The sequence below is a fragment of the Apaloderma vittatum genome, unplaced genomic scaffold (assembly GCF_000703405.1).
Source record: "Apaloderma vittatum isolate BGI_N311 unplaced genomic scaffold, ASM70340v1 scaffold10513, whole genome shotgun sequence".
In the NCBI taxonomy this organism is placed as follows: Eukaryota; Metazoa; Chordata; class Aves; order Trogoniformes; family Trogonidae; genus Apaloderma; species Apaloderma vittatum.
In genome coordinates, this window is record NW_009706436.1 from 1 (window position 1) to 22,155 (window position 22,155).

Consider the following 22,155-nt stretch of genomic DNA (forward strand, 5'->3'; position numbering starts at 1 on the left):
AAGGAGACTTTCCACTGTGCCTTTTGCAACTCTACTTGCCTATCCCGCATTGGCCTTTTTAGCCATCAGTGCGCTTGTAGCAAGTGTGGGTAGGGCCCTTCCCATATCTTTGTTCGCAAAGCCTAGCCACGATGATGATATATATAATGCTATGGAGCATTATATATGTTTTGTCAAAACAGTAATGAAAGAAAAATCCAAAACTTTCACTATCTAAAAAATAAATAAAATATACAAAACAATTTAATACCAGATATTAGTCTAAATGTTTCTAAAAACTGAAATTAGACCTCTTGTCATTAGGAATTTCTATATGCCAGAACATGGTCACGTTATGATACCTGGCAACACAAATTTATTTCTCTGATACCAGCCTGAGAAACTTAGTGGCCCGAGGACAAGCATCAGTCTGACAGATGTTATAAGTGCATGGCAGAGGCAGTGGGTTGAACAATCAGGAGTAAAGGAACAACTTTTCCCCCACCAATTCCCTCCTTTATCTCTCTGGTTTATATTCTGTGGCTGTGAGGGGATGATATTGTGCACCACTGGAGCCTTTAATAGACAAATGCTTGGGTAGGCTGGCAACCTTCCCCTATGCCCTAGCTGAATTCCCAAACCTTATTTTTCTGGTTTTTACTTTCTCTTAGCTCTGTAGCTCTCTTATATGGCCATCTTCAGAGCGCTTGTTTTCTCAGCACTTTAATCCCTCTGGAAGACAGGTGCCTGCCCCTCCACTTGCAGTAGCTCAAAGCAGCGTGTGTGCTGCTCGCGTGTCAGTGGTGCAGCAGTGACACTTGCCTTGGAGTCTGGGGGTGTGCATCAGAGGAGATGCTGTAGCAAATAAGCCACATGCAGAGTTACTTCTGGTCATTTTCCCTATCTTCAGTTTGACACCTCTTGCAAAATCCAAAGAATTTGGAATTCTGAAGGGTTTTATCTCTTCTTTCCCTTTGCCTCTCCTCCCCCTCCTGTCTTTCCAAGTGATGGCTTAGCTTTGGTGAGCTGTTACTCAGAGATATCGAATATAATAAAGGCCATTCCTTGAGACTTATTCACTGTTAAGAGAAGTCATAAAGGTCTTCACACTTTCCCACCATTCCCTCAAATGTGCTCATCCTAATGAACACTCCGCGTTCCTGAGGCCCCTGTGTTGTGCCGTAGCATCGCAAAGGGCCTCGCACTCTCTGACACAAATGTGCTTTCACAGGCAGTTTGTGCAGATGCCGGGCACTGAGGTTAGAGGCGGGGCAGCACCCCACTCTCGGCTAGCCAGGCACCCCTGGTCCTTCTCTCGGGTTAGGGTTGAGCAGAGCGGCTGCAGAACCCCCAGAGCCACCGTAACGCTCAGCAGCGCTGCAGACCCAGGTGGCTCAAGGCTTTGAAAGGTCTGTCTTTTCCAATTTAACTACTGCCACAATCGCTATGAGCTCCAGATCTCCTTGGTTTTAGTCCTCAAGCTTTTTGTCTTCTGAATACACGTATGTGTCTATGGTATTTTTCTCTGTCATTGATACATTTGTTTAAAGGGTTGAAGGGTTATAATGCTTTTTTTAAATTGTGTCGTCAAGTAATGTCCGTTGGTATGCAGTTTAAGCATAAAGAATAGTTATTATCTTACACAGATAAGAAGATAACACTGTGTACCCTAATAATCCATTTAGCTTGGTTTATTTCAGTGAAAGGCCAAAGTAACTACATCCTGGCCTTCTGAAACATATGAGCAATCATCTGTGCAGTGTCACTGTATGTTTGGGTTTTTGTTAGTTATCGTATGAGCATCTAAGGCTATAATAAAGGCTTGTTAGATTTTTAAATTTTTTTGTCATTATTATGGCTGTGATACTCCTACATATGTATTTAAGATTAAGTAAGATGGGAAGATGCATACAGGAGATATTTGCATTGTAGTTTTCTTGTCTTCAGAATTTTGCAAAATTAAGTGGAAAAATACAGAAGAATATATGTCTTTCTTGTTAGTTTCGTAAGACAGGGAGGATTGTTACTGCCATCCCCTAAGAAATATGTTGATATGGTGTTGAACCACGTGGATGTATGTGCAGAATCCTGCAGTTGCAATGTTGATTCATTCCCTTGGTAGGAAACAGCACCAGGTATGACCTCACCCCTGTCACTGCTGTCAGCGTTCATCTCCTCAACAGCGATGGGACCCCAATCCCTGTGAATGGCCCCATCTATGTAACAGTGCCTCTGCCCACAAACAGCAACTTGAAGCACAATGCACACGTTCCAGCGTGGAGGTTTGACCAAAAATTTGGTAAGTGACATCTCCTCGTGATTCTCTAGATGGGTTCATTTGTCTGAAACCAATGTCTCACCGCATTTATTGTGTTAATATAGTGCGGTCTTCACTGGCGCATACAGTAATCTGTTTTCTGTCTAAAGAGAGAGAAGACTGAGTTTCATGGACTAAGTAATATATAGTTTATATGCAGATATACTTGAGTAGCATTGTGTGCCACTTCTAGACAAAACTTTTTGTAAATGTACCATTTTGCAATTATTAAATATTATATGTAAAAACTAACCTGAAAGAACTTGTTTTCACACACAGACTGAGAAGCAGAGACACATATTCACTCCAGCATTGAACTGGAAGTCCGGAGAAATGAAAACTAGTCTTATCTTTGCCAGCAGCCAGCTATCTGACCTTTGGTCCTTCTCTTGTCTGTAGCTCAGATTCCTGCCTGTCAGATAGGAAACACAGAACTGACTTCTTTTTTAAGTCACTTTGAGATTGACTAACACTATCAAGAAAAAGAGTACATGTAATTTCTTTTTTTTAAAAAAGAAGCAAGCAAAATTCATGAAATATTTTGAAAGGACAGAATGACTAATCAATATAAGCTGTAAAATGCACTTAGTTTTTTACATTGCAGGATAACGTTTATTATTGTGAACATGAATATTTTCCAGAATTCTGTGGTTTAGGCTCTCTATTTTTGTTCTGGTTTGTGTTTTTATTGCTAGTCAGTATACCAGCCTGGTCTTCTTTACACCTTCAAAGTGTAAGGGATTAAGGGGTACATAAGTCTTGTCCTGGTAATTGCCCTTCAGTTGTTGCACTGTGCCTTCTGACATACGTACCAGATGGTTGTTAAGAAAAAGTGAAAAAAGAAGAATGGAAGGTGGGAAAGGTAGATGCTGTGAGGAACAGAGGAGGAAAAAGGAGCCAGAAGTGTTCATCTGCATAGGCAATCAGGGTTTTTTTTCCTTTCTGCAAGGCAAATGTTTTGAGCCAGTGCACGATGACATCTGAGAGTAGAGCAGCGAGTACGTTGGAGGAAGGGAGGGGTGGGGGAAGAGAGAAGGGAAGGGGGAAAAAAAGCTTTTTCTTCCTTCCTGGCTCTGTTTGCTGGAAAAGGTGGTGTATTTTCAAACAGCGTGCCTATATATCTTTTGTCAGAAGTTGGCTCTGTTAGAGAGTAAAGCAGTGGGATTTAACGAAAAATAAATTTGAATGTGGTATAAAATTGAATAGTAGAAAAAAAGACAGTGCAAGTAATGGATTCAGGGCTTCCCCTAACTGTGAAAATGGCACTTTTGTTGTGGTGTCCTGGCAGTAGGTTTCACTGCATTCTGCATGAAACTGCTTTTGATTTGTGATTCAAGAAACTATTTTAATAGTTTTCACTTGTTCAAAAAAAAGACAGAGAATACTGACTCGTTTACTTTCTCCACAAGAATCAGTCCATCCCCAGTCCTTCCTGTCAGCTGTTATAGCTGCAGCTTGCCTCATTGCTGGGTACTCACTGCTAGCAAAATGGGCCTGATTTTGATTATGAAGCTTTCTCATTTATGGCCACATTTCCATGCCCCTGTGGTGGGGGCCGCAAAAGCTCTCTCTTAGTATGGAACATGGTCTCTACTTCTGTATGTAAAGAGGTAGTTACCCTATTGTGTCCAGTATATATTAGTCTAGATCGATACGGGTTAGGTAATTGGTGTTACAGGCTTGAGGCTCCTAGTCTTGAGACAAGTCCAGCCTTGTTTGCTTCATGACAAACTAGCTGCTCGAGCACTTGTGTTATTGGGGAGGGGAAGGCATGAGGACCACTAAACAAAATCCATCTTTGTCGGGCCACTTAACTCCACAAACCCGTGGAGAGGAAGGTACTGAAGACATTAGGCTTAGGCTTCAGCTCACACTTCAGCTGAAGTAAGCATCTTTCTGTGCAGCAAAGATGTTGAACAAAGATGCATTTAAGTCCTGACTACAGCATGCCAGTTCTAGCAGAATTTTGGCCACATCCCAACCGATTTAAATTAGAGTAGCCTAATTTAATAAGTAGAGCATCCACTCTGTCTTTGCGGGCTGCATTAGCACCCTAAGGGCTGTCAAACTAGCCATATGTAGCGTGAACACGGTGGTACCCTGTCATTCCCAACATCCCCATGTTGTGCTTGGACTGTGAAGGGAGGAGAGTGGATGATGGCTGGGATGGCTCCATGCTCGAGAAATTCTTAACTGGCAAAGAATTTGTTGTAACCCATTTGCACTGCCAGATCTGTGCCTTGTCAGGATAGGACCTCTAACCTCGTTACTCTGATTTTGTCTTTCATTTCAGGAGCTTCTTTTTTCAGTGCTAGTTTTGTTGTGGCCTCTCCGTAATAGATTTTTCAGTGGCTTAAATTTCAAACTATCTGAAAATTGAGTAAATACCAGAGATGGAAAACTGTTACTATATAACCAGGCAATAACGCAGCCCTTCTCTCTAGCGTTTGCGGTACAGTGGATGCTTGTTCGTGCAAGCCATTGTTTTTGTTTAGAATCCATGCGATTGTCTTCATTACTGCATGAAGTATAATTTCTGCTCTAAAAAGCAGAAATACTTTTCACTTTTAAAGGAGGGAGCAAAGAGAGGACAGAAACACTACAAATACGTTATAATCTTTAAAATCTCATACATTTTGCTGTGCTCGTGGTAGGCTAAACACAGTGGCATCTGATTGGAACTGGAGAGATTTTCATCGTTTCTACAGGAATGAGACATATTTGCATATTACAGCAGCCAAAAATAATTAATACCTTTTTTAAGATGTTTACCGTAAACAGTCTCTATTTTCATGACCACAGTTTCTGTCCTTGAGAGAGAACTGAGGAGAAAAGGAGGAGAAGCATCATCATCTACTTGAGGCTGAGGGTGGTTCCATTGACACTGACGAAACACACAGCCAGAAGAAGCAGGCTGACATCAAAATAAGACAATCTGCTACATCTATTTTACACTGTTCTAAATAAGACTTTTCACTACAAAACAAACTTTCTGCCTTGCTTGCACAGCAAGCAAGTTAAAGCAGCAGTACCTTTTTTTGACTAACTAATAAAATGAAAAGCAGCTATCAATGCCCTGGTGGAGTTTTTAGGGTAAATGAATACATCCAACCATCTCATGCTGGAGATGCACTGCACCACCTTTCTCTGCTGCTTTTCTTAGAGTTGGTAATAATAGGCACAGATGCATTGATATTACAGAGATATCTACAGTAAGATGCAACTTAGTCATTCTGTGCTGTTGACATACCCATCTCTTGTGTTTCACGCTGCTGTGGGAGATTGGTTTTATTTCATAGTACACACTTAAAGGTGTGAACATGAAGAGATCTGGATTCTCATTTTTATAATCAAGATTGCTCAGTGGGGTTTTCTGGCTTGTGAGCTTCCCCCCCCCAAGCACTGTCCTTTTTTCCTCAAAATCTGAAGGGGCTAAAATACTTTTTTCTTCTTTATCCATAAACAGATGGTTGAGGTCGTGACTTCCTCCCCGTATGTTTTCCTTGATGTCAGTAGGATTTATAGCAATATAATTAATCTCTCTATTCTTGGACACTAAATTTCTGTCCAAGAGTTCTGTCTAGCCTTGTCCTTTTCAGTCAGAAATTAATATTACAGATCCCAGTAGAAATGAAACTTTGTGCCTCCTGTATCATTTCCAGCTCCCACCAGCTGGACTGAATAACACAGCACTTGCTCAGCTGTATTCTCCTCAGCCCCCATTAAAATGATTTATGCTTTACGGTAAGGGGTCCGGTTTTTGTTGGTTTCACAGAGCAAAACTCTAAGACTGGCATTCTCTGTCCCCAGTTTCATCCCATGTGGTACAGACGCATTATGTTGCACCTCTAGATCCACATCTAGAGCTGTATGAAGGACTTCAAAATCTTACCAAAAATTCCAGAGTGTATAAGACAGAAATGGGGTTTAGTCTTCAGTGACAATACCAATGCATCTGCTAGTTTATTAATCCTACCAGATAACAGGAAAGTATTTTTAACACTGTTTTTGACCTTGTGTGGCAAAGGAATCTGGACTGAAGGGGTTAAACCCCCACACCCTTTTGCTCCGCCTCCTTTAAATGTGTTATTTCTTGTGCAGTGTGTGTAAATGAAGTTCAGAGCACTATTTCTCTGTTCTTCCTCCTCCTCAAACACTTGTACATCTTTGACGTGACCTTGTTGTCTTTAAATGACTAGCTTCTTCACAGAGGAGCATGTTTCCCTAGTGCCTGAAATCTCAGCCATGTATTAATGTAAAGTGATGGCAGAATATGCAGAAGATTATCTTGGGGAACTCTTTTTATAGTTTTATAAAGCAAAATACTTTATGTACTGTACTGTGCTTGGTCAGTGCTTTCTGACTGCATTTAATACCGTAATAGAATTCTAAATACATTTGAAAGTCTGGTACTTACTTTTTCTGGGTGACATGCTGCCTTCAGTGATAAAATTTCCATTAAGTTTTGTAGAGTCCGAATTTCCTGATGTTCCTTCCTCAGCAAAATGAAGATGTTATTTTCTGTGCTCAAAAGTCATGAGGATATGTTTATGTATAAACAGTAACGATGCCTACTTAAACTTGACTGCAGTACGGTTGTGATGTATTTCATGGAGGTGAAATGATGCTTGTTTTTTGTTTGTAGTGTTTACAGGGAGAGCAACAGGTCCTGTCAGTCAGAAAATGTCAGCAGGTTACTGTATATCTACCTGTCTAGTTCACTGCACGCTATATATAAATAAGACGATTTGTAAAAGTCTCTGATTTAAGCTTCCCATTTGGTAGCAACAATAGTCCACCCAAAGAAAAGATTGACTTATATTTTCGTAATTTAAAAATAAAGTGTATTCCTTTTTGTTGTGAATTCACTTAACTTCTGATTGCCGCCGGATTCATACACTGCACAACAGACAGAAAATAATAATTTGACAAAAGCTTCTGCAATCTGTTGCTTGATCTGCCACTGGATATGAGTGCGTGTCCCTGAACTCAGACGGATGGTCTGCATTTGGACTACATGCAGCTGCGCACGTTGCCTGGGACTTTGTGCACTTTTCCACTTGCATTTTCTGCACACAAGAAATGGACAGGAAAACACATTCCCCACCTCCAAGAGCTTGAATTTAATATAATCAGATCCAGAACGTTTGGTTCTAGATCAGATTCACTAGTGATATGGAGATTTATTTGCAAATTGCAAGGAGAAACCCAAACCTTCCCAAAGTTCATAGTTACAACTGTAGTTTACAAGTTCCATAGCAGTTTGATTTTTACTTCATTTTTTATCTCAGCTGTGAAGGGTAAATTATTCTGCAAGACTAAATACACTAAGGAATACAGATTTTTCCCTAACTGCTCTCAAAAATTTCATATTTTGTGTGTTGCCATAGAAATGGCAGCTACCAAACCCAGCTTTTTACCAAGTACAATGTCTACACAGTAGGTGCAGATATAATTGCAGAGTAGTAGACAGACCTTGACGTTGAAAGGAAAAGCAGCTCTTCCTCTGATGCTTTACAGTGTAGCTCACTGAGGTGTGTTGTCACTGTTGTGGTTCCTCTGGAGTGGTGTAGTGGGTCACAGGAGGCAGTTGTGCTTTTCTGTCGACATGTATGTTGCTTTTAAAATGGATGTCCTGGCTTAAACATGTGGAATTGAGTGGATTGTTGGATCCTCTCGCCACCTCATATACCATCTGAGTTGTATTTGTGGCAGAGCAGACATGGTATGGCATGATGGTGGAGCCTAGAAGGACATTGAAGGAATCAGATTGGTGCCAAAGCGCAGTGATATATGCAAATAATGTACTATTATGTAGCCAAGGAAACAAAACTGGAAACAAATAGTATGGCTTGTGGGAACAGGTTTTAATAATGGACTATGTGGTGTTAATTATCTTCACAGTAGCTAGTACAGGGCTGTGTTTTGGATTTGTGCTGGAAACAGTGTTGATAAGACAGGGATTGTTTTAGCTATTGCTGAGCAGAGCTTGCACAAAGCCAAGGCCTGCTCGGCTCCACACGCCACCAGCGAGGAGGCTGGGGGTGCACAAGAAGTTGGGAGGGGACACAGCCAGGACAGCTGACTCCGACTGACCAAAGGGATGTCCCAGACCATATGACATCATGCTCAGCTCATAGATCTGGGGGAAGAAGAAGGAAGGGGAGAATGTTCAGAGTGATGGTGTGGTGTTTGTCTTCCCAAGTCACCGTCACACATGATGGAGCCCTGGTCTCCTGGAGATGCTGAACACCTGCCTGCCCGTGGGGAGTGGTGAATTAATTCCTTGTTTAGCGTTGCTTTGCGTGTGTGTGTGTGACTTTTGCTTTGCCTCTTAAACTGTCTTTATCTCAATCCACGAGTTTTCTCACTTTTACCCTGCAGATTCTCTCCCGCATCCCACTGAGGGGGAGTGAGTGAGCAGCGATGTGAGGCTTAGGTGCCGGCTGGGGTTAAACCGTGACAGTCATGTAGATGGCCCTTTAGCTCCACCTACAGAAGGCATGCAGTAGAAGATGGGAGAAGGTGAACATTAAAATTTCAGAAGTAGAGAAAAAACTGTTGTGCTTGTGCATCTGCTTCCGTTGGAGAGGACTTGGAGACTGGTGGAAACACAGGCAGGAGTGCATAGAGCAGGACTGTGAAGTGTCTGAGTGGGGTGGAAGAGTCTGAGGAGGACGTGGGACAACCTTCCTCTGTGGCTTTGGGATGGTAGGTCAAATCCCAGTGTGCTTTTACTTCCAGCTTGAAAAACAGAAGCTGAATGTGAGTGTAATGTGAGGCTGAACGAAGGAAAAGGCATACAGTGTTTTGGATTGCCTTGTGCTTTATTTGTTTGATGATTTTGACAATGACTGAATGTGATTAATAATGTGATAAAGCAAATATTAAAGGTGGTATCTTTCATGCGCACCAGTAACTAGGGATGGTGGTCCAGCAGGCATAACTAAGTTTTACCTTTTGAAATATAATTACTAACCTGTAATTACATATGGAAGTAATTTTCTCAATAAGTCTCTTCTGTTCTGGCATTCTGGAAGGAATTGCTGAGGCGACCAAAGCAATGCAAGCAGTTCAGCGGACAACGTGCCCTGCCTTCTGCCCAGATGTAATTGGAATTATTAAATAATGAAAACTGGCGTGTTCTTTTGTTAAATACTTGACAGGGGATTTAAAGGGAAAAGTTGTTAGAGATGGCAAAAACTACAGAGATTCTCAGACACTAATAGTAAATTGAACCATTAGACTTTCTTGCAAAAATCTTCAAGGTGTGATTTAAAAGCGTTTCCCTTACAGTACAACAAATAATGGTGGTGGTGCTAAACAGTAGTAAGATGTAGCCCTGGAAGGCTTGTGTAACAAATTCTGTTAAGAGTGGAAGAATAATAAAAGTATGAGCTCAGAGCAGGGATGTTTATTTTTTTTGATGTTACCTAGCAACTCCCAAAACAAAATTGTAATATTAACTTAAATACCGTGCATTTTTAAAGCCCTGTACATTGTGGGGAGGGGGACAAGGAGAGTAATCTCTACCAATACTCAGGGGATTTTTCAACTTCAAATTTCATTGGCTTTCAGCTTTTTAGAAATTGAACGAAAGTAAAACCCCCAAAAAATCCTTTTGTAGTAAAACTTCCCATGCTGATGCAGATTAGAGGTGATTTTGAGTTGGAAGAAGAAATCTGATAAGCAGCTTTCAGCTGGTAGAATGAAAAGCTACCATTTATGTATGTCAGAACATGCTTTAGGAAGTTGTTTTCACAAACTTGCCCTTGATTAACTCTCCATAATAACATTGCTATTTGGAGTGTCTAAATCAATTACTTCTAGAAACACCATTAGTATATTTTGAATATCCTTTGCTGTCCCACACTGTCTGATAACAACCTGCCTCATTCCTTTTGACACGTGTATCTCCATTTAACTGTGAATCTCTGCCTAAGCAGAGCAATCTTACATGACATCAGAGACATCACAGAAGAGATCCGTGCTGAAAGAAAAGCACTTCTCATTAAGGATATTTATTTAAAACATATATGCTATGAAATAGTACTGTTGAAAGTATCTTTCTTTTCTTTCCAAAACTCTTTTGTCCAGGCAAGTTAATCTTGTGAATAAAAATAATTTCATATAATGGGATTATACTTAATTTGCTCTCTGGTTAATTAAATCCTCTTATTTGTCAAATCTGTTGGATGGAAATAATTCATGCTGTAAATAGCACGATTTTGATTTCCTGCTTTAGTAGGATTGGATGATTCTGTCACTAGTAAAAAGAAACAGCATAAAAAGCCAGCAGTATTTGTTCAATGGAAGAATTTCCTACGAAAAGCTCACATGTAAAAGTAATTAATGGGAAAAAACCCACCATAGCTACCTATATATTTAAACACTAGGAATATTTAGTCTTTACGAGTGTCCTTAGGGGAAGATGCTGGCTACAGCACACTCCTCTGACAGTCATTTACCAGAACTGTTTTGATCAGTGACAAGAAGAACACGCAATCAAAGTCAGCAGAAGTCGCTGCAGCCACGATCGTCTGGGAGGCTCTGAAATGGAAGTTCAAACCTGAAGTGAGCGGTGTTAGGCATCCTCCCAGAGAGAAAGGTGCTGGGGTGCCAGACCACAAACTCCCCTTGAAGCCAGCACACCAGAGTGGAATTTGTCTCCTTTCTTCTTGAGTTTAGGAGGAATCACGCATGTCTCTCTAGAGCGGCTGGCCCAGTGTGGCCTGAACGACATGGGGTCCTCCCTCACGTAGGCTGGTAGGAGGTTTGCTGTTTGCTGGAGGATTATCTGCGTGCACCATCACGATGATGGAAACCAGAGAGGCATAGAATTCCCTGGATTTCAGTACAGATTCATTTAATGTAGCAAGGTGTAGCTTTAAAATACGGAAGTAATGTCTTATTCACAGGCATCGTGCTTCGTGCTGCCTGGATCCAGTAAACTGTCATACTGAATAGTTTGTGTCTTTAAGAGAATAGGATGTCTTTTTCTGGGCAGACCCACCATACCTGCAGTGACCTGATTGTGCAGGTAAGTAGGGTTTTTCTGCAATAGCTGCCCATCTGGACCTTCGCCTTGCTGAAAGTGTCATTTTTCAATCCAATTTAGAAGTAAACTAAATTAAATTACAAAAAGGCATTTTTAGTGCAGACTATGTGTTGAAACAGAGATTTAATGTGCAAACCTTGTGATGTTAAATTTACTCATGGTAACACCCTGTTGCCTCTGTTGGCAAGTCCTAAAGCTGCCTGAGATAAGCATGTTCATCAGAATCAAAGTTACTCCATAGTATTAAGATGTTTCTCTCAAGCAGAATTTATTGCTGCTGCTCTGCTGAAATCTTCAACTTGTCTCTGATATTTCGGTATCTTTGCAACCATATGGAGCTCAGCTATCTTTATCTGACTGTGGTTTTGATTTGTATTTCTTTTAAAGTACTCTCATTTTTATATTCTTTGTAGGGTTAGTGACGGTAATTCTCTTACCTTGCTTTTAAGTGCATATACAAAGGAGTGCTGGGTAGCTGTTTTATAAGCTTTTTAAGTAGCAGTTTGTTAAATGACACTATTTATTCCAAAAAGTGAGTAATGCTAAATATAATTTTGGTGAGGAAAGAGTTAAGAAACTTGTTTCTCCCCCTGCCATTAGTTTAAGCCAGGAGACAGCTCCCCTGACTTGAATCCTGGATCAGCATGTTGGCTCCACTGAGCAGTAATAGAGGAAAAAGAGGAAGAGAAATGTAAAAATGATCTTTAAGCAAGAATGTCTCTATATATATAAGTTTGCTGTGAAGCACCAGACACTCTTTAAGAATTAATGGCAAATTGGCCCAAATCATGCAGTGCTTACAAACTATACTGAACTTGCTGTTTCTGCTCCAAAGGTGCATTGACATGTTTTGTTTGGAACTACATAATCAATCTTGAACAAAAGTTCTAAGTTCCATTACATCCAGTTATTTGCACTGCTTTTTACTTACAATCCTCTGTTGCTTGTTACTTAACAATTATTGCACATCATATATAAAACTTAATAAGCAGTGAAGCTAGTCCATCGTGCTGACCCGGGGAAAAGGGAGAAGTAGATGTTGCAGGATATTTGGAAAATAATGAATTAAGTTATCGTAACACTTAGCTGTGCAGGGAGATAAGACCTCTCTTCCCGACTAAGTCCTTCTGCTTAGTTTTCCTGCAGTTGTAATCCTACTTGCACTGTAGAAAATGAATGAAACTTGTCCTTACTGCATTTGCAGGCTAGTGGATAGGACAGGATAGAAAAATGGAAGAAGTTCTTTACTCACTGCCCCTCAGTCTTCTCCCTTGCTCACAAGAGCAAGTATGTGAGAACACAGACAGCAATTAGTGCATTTTTAGAACAGGAAAACATCTTGTTTCCTGCTGCAAGGAAGAATGTGGGATGGGATAGGGAGTTCATTCTCAAGGCTACACAGCAACAAGCTCCTGCTTGCTCAAGACAGCCTGAAACAGAGCACAGTCAGTAAGTACAGTGTGGTGGGGTTTTGCTCATGAGAAGGTTCGACATCAGTCGTTACAGCAAGGCATTGCGTGAAACAAGAACACTGCTTGGTGTTTAATGATAGCTGAAGAGTGACCAGCATATTAGAACCTGTGAGGGATAAAAGACATGGAAATGCTGGGATGGATTGGCAGAATACTGAAGACACATCAGTTCCGTTCAGTGATACTATGTTGGCTTTGGCTAGTCGAACACATGAGACACTATGCAGGACTTTATGTTTCAACTGTTGCCACTCAAAACCTGTTTTGCTACTGCTGTTGTGAATCTTTGAGTTCTTTATCCGCTTCATGCTACCATGCAGGAGGATGCTTGGTTTTATTAGTGAACTATTGGTATGAGATGGTGGAACTGTAAGAGGTGAGTTTATCACCAAAATTCTGGCCCAGAAAAGTGTAAAGAAAGGCAGCTGATGAGCTTATGTACCTATGGTTCCCGGAAACCCACACTTGTTGTTGTCCTAATGAAGGAACTTGGGACAGTGCCATTTAAAAAGCAATTATTTCCCATCTGTCATCACATACTAATATGCAGGGTACGGTCAACAGAAGCTTCATCCCTTTTGCTTGAAGAAGAACAATATCAGATGTACCTGTTACGGTTTTGAAGTTCTTAACTGTCCATAACAGAGAAAGGGAATTGCATTTTTCCGAAGTGTTACGCAGACCAATACACTTCCTCGAGTGTATCCAGTGGTTAGCAAAAACGGGTGACCTAAATGAGCGGAAGACAAGCGTGAAAATTGACTGACCTTGTGCAGTTGACTCTATTGTTTGCTTCCATTGCAAAGGCAGGGATTCCTCTCGATGCTAAAATATGAGCAATCTGAGCTGCTGCTTGTTTGGCAGGATGGCAGCTGAGCTCTGCTCGCAGCGATAAGAGTGGAGCCTCTGTTAGCTGCTTGATCGCTGCATTATGCAAGCAGAGTATTACTGAGCAAAAGGCTTTTAAAGAGGCATTAGGAGGATTGTGTTCATTAGAATGCAGTGTAATGTGAGCAAGGCGAGCTGGACACAAGTTCCCCCTAGTGAGGGAATCGATAATAGCTGCTGCTCAAGGAGGTAACTACATCTAGATAATGAACTTGGCTAAATTGCGTGTGTGTGTTCTGCTTGTGTGTGAATTTAAGACAGTAGGAAAAGTATGGGAAGCAAGGTGAATTCGTCATCCAGGTCCTTCCATTCTTTTTCTTAAACAGTGCTTTTATATTTCTTTTAGTCTTAAAGTTTTGTTTCACATAGTTGCATATTTAAATAGTTGGTGCATATTCTCATTGTGTGAGAAAAAATGCAGAAAAAAATGACCAAGGTTAGCTTATAGAAATTTTCTTACCAGATGACATTTTAGACGCAGGATAGAAGCAGGTTTTGCCCCTGTGGTCTGTTTTTCATCTTGTGGTTCAGGGCTATTAGTATGACGTCTTCACAAAAAGCATATGGGTAGAAAATCTGACGGGACAGTGGCCATCTTAGTGGAGAAAATGAATCTACTTTTTCCAGATTTTCCAGAAATTTCACATATAACTGTGAACAATTCAATTCTATTCTTCCTGGTAATGTTTCTCTAAAAGAGGTGAACTACTGACTATATCAGAGTGTTCTGGTAGGACAGTTATGCATGCCATGAGTGCAAATCTGTGTGCACAGATTTTGGTTCTTTTGGTGTTGTGAATCAAAATTATTTGTCAGGTTGTTGCTGCCCTGTACAGACTGAAAATGATACTTGGAAAACTGAAGATTACGTCAATAATTCCTTTCGCTTGTTGCCCAGTTTGGTTTCAAATATAGAGTCGCTGTCTGGCAGTAATAGTCGCTTAGATCTAGAAATCCTCTCAGATGTGTATTTTTCTAAACCTTTCACTATGTTCAGATGGGTTTATTATTAGCCAAAGATGATGGACTTTAAGGGTGTGCTTACATAGGAAAAATTAGTAGTAGAGAGGAAATAAATACTCAGAAAAATCATTCTCACATGTACAGGGTTTGCACAGATGGATAAACTAAGGAACACAGAGGAAATTATGAAGATCTCAGCCGTATTAAAAATAACTCAACGGCAGCATCTCTTCTGTGTGTTCTGCGCTCACTGCTAAGCATGCAGATGACTGTCATCCACAAATGCTTGTGCTTAGTCCTGAGTGACGCCTGATGAAAAGCACCGCTTTGGGAATTACATGCCCGAGACTATTTAAAGGAAAGGGAATCACAAGATGCAGCTTGCCTTTAAAGTGAGCATTTGAAGCTGAGTAAGGGAAAGGCAGCATTCTGTCCCCATGCTTTGCACAAAAATACAGAGCTGTGCTACAGAAATGCAGAGGGGTTTAATCCCTTCTCTGCTGCACAGATCAGCCCTACTGGTAGTGGCCACCCAAGTGTAGGGACAACCTCCTTAGAGAGTTAATGCCCCCTGTTTGAACAGCCACGAGAGATGCCGAGGCAGGGCTACAGCATCAGGAAACGCTGCTTGGTGCTGGGGAGGCTTCCCAGCAACTGTTCCCAGTGTTCAGGCCAGCAATTCTGTATTTCTTTCAAAGAGATATATATGGGAGCAGTCTGCAAGCTGTACTGAATATTTAATATATCAGAATCTAAGGTGAAATTTTTCTCCTGCAGCCCCAGAATCAGGGTCTTAATAATACTGCTGATTCAATTGTAAGGGTTTTTCATAGCCCGAGTCTTGCAACAAAATTTATCTTCTGAAGATAGAACAGCTCTCAACTAGCATACCTTGTCAGTCTGGGCTACTTAAGAGATAGGTGAACTTAAACACGTTGCTTTAAAATTGTCAGTCTTACTTATTTTGAAATGATCATTTGATAATTCTAAAAAATGTATTACATTGCCTCTGAGAAACACTTTTTTAAAAAACTCATCATCCATTACCAAACAGTATTCCTGGATGTATACGCATTCTGAATGACTAACGCTGCTAAATCAAAGCGAAGGTGCAACTTAATTCTCCATTTCTTGGCAGTAACATTCATAAGCTTGTTTTCTGTATAGGAAAACCTACCTTTTGAGGAGGTATTTTCTTCAGTCTTCTAGAAGTTGGCAGCCAGAGCTGATGGAAAAGTGCTCTGCAGAACTCAGGTGTGGTCTGAGAGATGTGATGTCTCTTGAAATAGTTTTTAAGTGGGCTGCCTGCATATGATCAGCTTCAGGAATGTCCTTCTTCAAAAAAGGGGAATCTAATATGGCAATAATTATCTTCTTTTAACACTTTTTGGCAACTTACTAGTTTTATTTAATCTTAAATGCTTTTTGTGTACCAAGCTTCTGAGAAGGGCATGGGGGTGACTGCTTGCAGGAGCTCCCAAATGCCAGAGACAAGAAGGCACAATCTCTGACTTCACAGCAGTGCACGCAGCCCCTATGGCACATTGATAAGTTTTGCTACAGCTTGCTTTTCTGCTTGTTTGCAGAGCAAGGTGTGAGTATACTTTTAACACCTTCCTACAACCTTTACATTTGCAGGGACATGGCTGAAGAGTAGTTTGGGCATTGTACAACAAGAGGGAAGTCAGCTGACTTGGACTTACATTGCACCTCAGCTGGGCTACTGGGTTGCAGCTATGTCACCTACTATCCCAGGTAAGACGAGATTGAATTTTGTTGATGTTCACAGCACTGAGTAATTATTTATTCATATATAATGTTTATATTTTTCAGAATGACCTCATCTGAGATGCCACAACTTGATCAATAATGGATTATTAGAAAACAGAAATCTGAAAGTAAAGGGCTAAAATCCTATGGGGATTGTGGGGGGCAACCCTTATGCTCAAAATCTGAGTCATTTCAATGGGAAACTTTTTTAAGTGTTCCTGCTTTGATGCATTTATGTCACCACTGCCTGGCAGAGCCATTGCTAGAAAATGAGGAGAGTTATAATATCAGTGTATTGGTTTTCCAGCAGGTAGAAAAATAAGTGCCGTGAAGTTTCTGTACAGAAACTCCCACAGAAATGGATTCACCTAAGACCAACCTCATCCTGAGTTAGACAATTACTCATGGGTTCATTGATTGTAACTTTTTTATTTTCTTTTATGCTAAAGATGCCCATTTTGTCCTGATTTATGTTTTGCATCATCTTGGTGACTGAGTAATTTACACCACAAATAAGTTAGTGTAGAAGTTCTAGGAAGTGTATTAGCAGGGTGGCGTTTGTAGATGAGCTGACTGGGTGCCATCTGCAAGCCTCTTGCATAACTGCAGAAAATCACTTAGAACTAGGCATTACGTATACTTCTGTGCCTGTGGAGATTATTAATGTTAAGGCTTGCTCTTCCTTTTTTCTGTCAGTTGCTGCCTCAGATTTCTTAGTATTAGTTTTTCAGCCACCAATAATCAGAGCTAGCTCAGTCTATAAAAGAGCCTATCAATCAAACACAGAACTCCTCCTCTTACAGATTTTCTTTATGAGGTTTTCTGGCTGAAAACCAAATACAGTAGAAACGAAAACATTTTTGCCTTGGCTGTGCAAGCTAAATAAACTATATCTAACCAACAAAAGAAACTCCAACATGAAGAATGTTTTTAAAGTCTGCTTTGAAGTATATACCTTGAAGTCGTTTCATGATAATGCAAGTTTTTTATGTGAGGTCATATTAAATGAAACTGCTGGAATATTCAGCTCCTTCATTGCTGAAGAGAGTTTGGAGGCAGGTGCAAATCTGAATAAGCTATCATTCTGAATTTAATGGCATTTGACAAAATAATTCTACCTTAAGAAAATGCAATGGTTGTGAGCCAAACATTTCCCAGTACAGCTCTATCCCACACTGCAAGAAAGTGACACTAGTCCTGAAATGGTGCCTGTAACTCTCAGGTTAGAAGGCTTGTAACTCAAACAAGAGAAGGCTAATTTGTTCTTGCAGTTTCACTTGTATGGCAGAATTTCTGCTTGTATTTTACTTTCTTTCTGAGGGCTAGATCTGGTTTCCTAAAACCTTGTTGCAATGGGAACAACATTTTCATGAAAAATTCAAGTGTTTTATTTCTCTTTTTCCTTAATGTCCTGAAGCAACAGTATCAATCAATTATGTAAAGGTAGTGGCAGGCCAGAATGTATAAATATTTAGATTTCCTAAATGCAATATGTTATTTTTAATATGTTATTTTTAATATGTTATTTTTAATGAAGTTAATGTGTTCTTGCTTGTTTTATTTCCTCATTGAATCTATTTGATTTCTTATCTCAAAAGTGGACAAAAATGAGCTTTGTATTCCTAGCAGTGGCTCTACAGACCACTCAAGATCCACAGACGACATTTTACAAACCTCATTATCTAAAACCTTGATGTTGTCCAAGTTTGCAGTCCTTCACAGTACGTGCATGTTACTCTGTCAGCTGGTGCTGTACCTCCTTGCTTGCAGATGAAAATTTAGGCCTTTATTTTGGAGTTGTGATAAGGATTTTACAAACCAACAGGGTTAAATGTGCATAATTGTGCACAGGTGCTGTCCACATGTGTGCATTCCTTTGTATGTTAGTAGAACATTTACTAAGCATTATTGAAACCTGGAGTTACAACACTGTTCACTAGTGGCCTGTTTTTTAAAGCTACTCACGATCTGCTTGGCTTGGCTTGATCTAGACTTCAGAGCACCAACACATCTTTCAACAAAGCCTGTACTGTGCTGTATGTATTGTTCAGTGCGAAGCACCACAAAAGAAAGAGGAGCTGTTGAGCGCAGTGCTGCTACATGCATTACACTGCTGGAAGATGCTGTGATGGCTTTTCTCTGGTGTTGAGAGCTTTGGTGCACGGGGTCAGCATCAGGACCTCGAAGGCAGCATTCACTGGTGCATGCTCTCCTTGAAACTAACTGCTTTCCCACAGAGGGATCTATCTGGACTTGCAGTCATGAAAACCAGCACATGCTTTCTCCACAACTTGCTCTATTCTCCAGAGATGGTCTGCTCAGTAGGCACCAGGGCTACGAGTGGCAGTGTTGCTCACTTAGCTTCCTGATAACAGGGGAAGATGTCGCTCTCTTTAAGTGTTGTTCCTTTTCCTGTTTGCAGGTTGTTACAGGTCTAAATTCTCTTTTCTGGCCTTCCAGGTCCCGTCGTAACACACGACATTACCAGCTATCACACAATGTTTCTTTTGGCAATTTTAGGAGGGATGGCTCTCATACTTCTAGTCTTGCTGTGTCTGCTTTTGTATTATTGCAGGTAAGATTCACCGTCCTGGTTACTTAGTTCATGTTGGAAATATAAACATTTTTTGTGCTCATGAAATTAAAAGCTTTCATATAGAAGCATTTTTACTTTGGCAAAAAAAAAAGCAAGCAAGCAAGCACTTGAAGAAGAAAGAAGCAGTGAGATTAAATTTCATAAGATCCTGGTTACAATATACAATACATATACAATCCCTGCCTTTGGTAGGATGGTAGCTGAATGAATTACACACACCTCTTACCTATGTTTGCCTTCTAAGATGTTCTAAAACCTCCTACCAAGGAGAGCATAGGTCATTGTACCCGTTATGCATTTGCAAGTGATTTTTCTATTAGTCTCATATTGAAATGAATGTAGAACTTTTACCAGCAAGTGTGTATTAATGAGTGATTTTGTATTCGCCTCCTCCAGGCATTTGCTCCATTTTGTAATTGATGCTAGAGATATTTCCCAATTGACATCATTCTTTAATTTTATCTTCACTGATGGGATAAGCTTTTAGTTGTTAGGTTATGTAATAAAAGCTCAGCTCCCCTTATACTAATAACTGCTTAAAAATCTCCCATTAAGACACACTTGCTGCTCTTGTTTCGGTGTACAGCTATCACAAATGTTAACTTCTTTTGTTACCGACTTTTATAGAAGGAAATGCTTAAGACCACGTCAGCATCATAAGAAACTGCAACTTCCGACAGCACTGGACACTTCTAAGAAGGATCAAGCAACCTCAATGTCCCATATAAATTTAATATTTTCACGTCGCGAGTCAGAATTTCCTGGCGGGTTGTCCGTTGCTAGCAATGGACACCCTGAAAACTCAGGTGCAAAGGAATTAATCAGTGCTGTCCACATGGAGATGGTATCACCCAGTGGAGAAGCAGATATGCATACACCTATGCTCAAACACTCATTCAGTACTTCCCAGGAGTTTAGCTCTCGAGAGGAACTGCTCTCTGACAAGGAGAAAGACAAGAGCAGAATTTCCTTGGGTGACCTGACTCCCAGCAGGTCTCTAAGAAAAGATTACCATAAATCAGCAGATAGTTTTCCTTTAAAAACAAGAAAATCTACAGAAACAGCTGAAGGCTATGAGTCCCCTATCAAAGATGAATATAGGAGAAGTTATAATGCTATGCTGTCTCAGCCTTTATTTGAAAAGCAAGAGAGAGAAAGTCAAGTATCCATGAACCATATTGCTACTGGAAGTAAATACAATATTCAGGAACAAATATACCCCACACCTTCAGCCCCTGAAAAAGAGCTGCTTGACTGCAGACCTAGTGATTGTATGATGTCTCGTTCAGTTGATCACCTTGAAAGACCTACATCTTTCCCTCGACCAGGTCAGTTGATCTGCTGCAATTCTGTTGACCAAGTCAATGACAGTGTTTACAGAAAAGTTCTGCCTGCGTTGGTCATCCCGGGTCATTACATGAAATTGCCAGGAGAACACCCTTTTGTTAGCCAGCCCCTGGTTGTCCCGGCTGACCAGCAGATTGATATAGAAAGACTTCAGGCTGAGCTTCCTAATCCTCACGCGCGGCTTTTTCCACACCCTCCACAACAGCTGCAACCCCAACAGTTGGCGTCCCAAGCAATATCTCAGCAACATTTGCAAGATGCAGGTGCAGCTGAGTGGAGTCAACAAAACGCTTCCATGTCTGAATCTATTTCCATTCCTGCCTCACTGAACGATGCCTCCCTGGCTCAAATGAACAGCGAAGTGCAGCTTCTTACAGAAAAGGCTTTGATGGAACTAGGAGGTGGAAAGCCGTTGCCTCACCCTCGAGCGTGGTTTGTTTCTCTAGATGGGCGTTCAAATGCTCATGTTAGACATTCATACATCGATCTCCAAAGAGCTGGTAGGAATGGGAGTAACGACGCCAGTTTGGACTCTGGTGTTGACATGAATGAACCAAAATCGGCCCGAAAGGGAAGAGGAGATCATCTGTCTGTGCCGCAGAGTCACCCACCCATGCAAGAACACCAGCAGAGAGAGCGGAAGGTTTCCGATAGCACAGCTTACACGCAGCTTGTGTACTTGGATGATATGGACCAAAGTGGCAGCGAGTGTGGAACAGCAGTTTGTAGCCCTGAGGACAATGCTCTACGCTGCCTGCTAGAAGGCACTAGTAAGAGAAGTGGCGTGCAGCTGCCCAGCCTGCAGGAGGAAACGAGAACTGTGGATATGAAACCAGAGCCATTAACTAGTCCTGAACACGGAACATCAGTTCAAGATGATGAGGAGGATGAGGAAGATGACCAAGGTGAAGATAAGAAGAGTCCTTGGCAGAAACGAGAGGAAAGACCACTAATGACTTTCAATCTAAAGTGAGCTATTGTGAAAATCCACCATTCAGTGGAGTATAAAATTGCCAAATATTCTTTCTGTGGAAGTGCTTGATTTTTTTTTTTGTTGTGGAGAGAAAAGAGAAAAACAAACTGTGGTGAGCAACATTTGAAAGAACCTAAATGCATTACTGTGTAAATGTTAGAAAAGAATTAAAATCATTCCTCTGTTTTAATGGCTGCCTCCAATGAGATAGCTGAACAAAGAGTGTGATTGTTATTCCATATACTTGATATTGGTCATCCAGGATGTTGAAAATACTGACAAATTGTTTTGATTGGTTTATGACCTCAGTCTCCTTATGAATGGGAGCTGGTAAAGCTTTTGTTTTGTAGGCCAATTTTATGTTGATAATGCTACTGAAAGTATCTTAAAAACAAGAGTTTGACACATGGTGTCCAAAATTGTGCATTATCTCAATAAAAGGCTATGCATTGCTGCTTTTAGTACTATTTTGCTTATACTATGCTTTTCTTAATTTTACAAGTTGGTTGTAAACATTTTATGTCCTTTATTATGAACTACTCAGCAATTTATTTTAATGTAAAACTGCAGGAAACTTGAGTAGCATCCGTTAGCATTAAAGCCTTTTTATGAAACCAAACTGAACTTTGTGTCGACTAAGATTCCTCCAATTCTGATCCCATTTACTCAAAGTGCCTTTTTTACAGTAACAATGAACAGTCCCTTCTTTTGCTAACTCCTTTTAATTGACCCCATCTGGGATTTTGTAAACTTCTGAACTTCTACCTTTTATTTTAAGCTGCATGCCAAGAG

At 40.6% G+C, this 22,155-nt stretch overlaps 1 protein-coding gene across 1 annotated transcript; it reads left to right on the forward strand.

Moving 5' to 3' along the window:
* Positions 1-2,101: 2,101 nt before the first annotated feature.
* FAM171A1 (family with sequence similarity 171, member A1) lies at positions 2,102-21,438 on the forward strand (the record flags this gene model as incomplete). Its single annotated transcript, XM_009865794.1, has 4 exons — positions 2,102-2,278; positions 16,316-16,432; positions 18,908-19,022; positions 19,671-21,438. Coding segments are annotated over 4 exons (2,102 nt in total), but the record flags the coding sequence as incomplete, so codon positions are not given.
* Between the last annotated feature and the right edge of the window lie 717 nt (positions 21,439-22,155).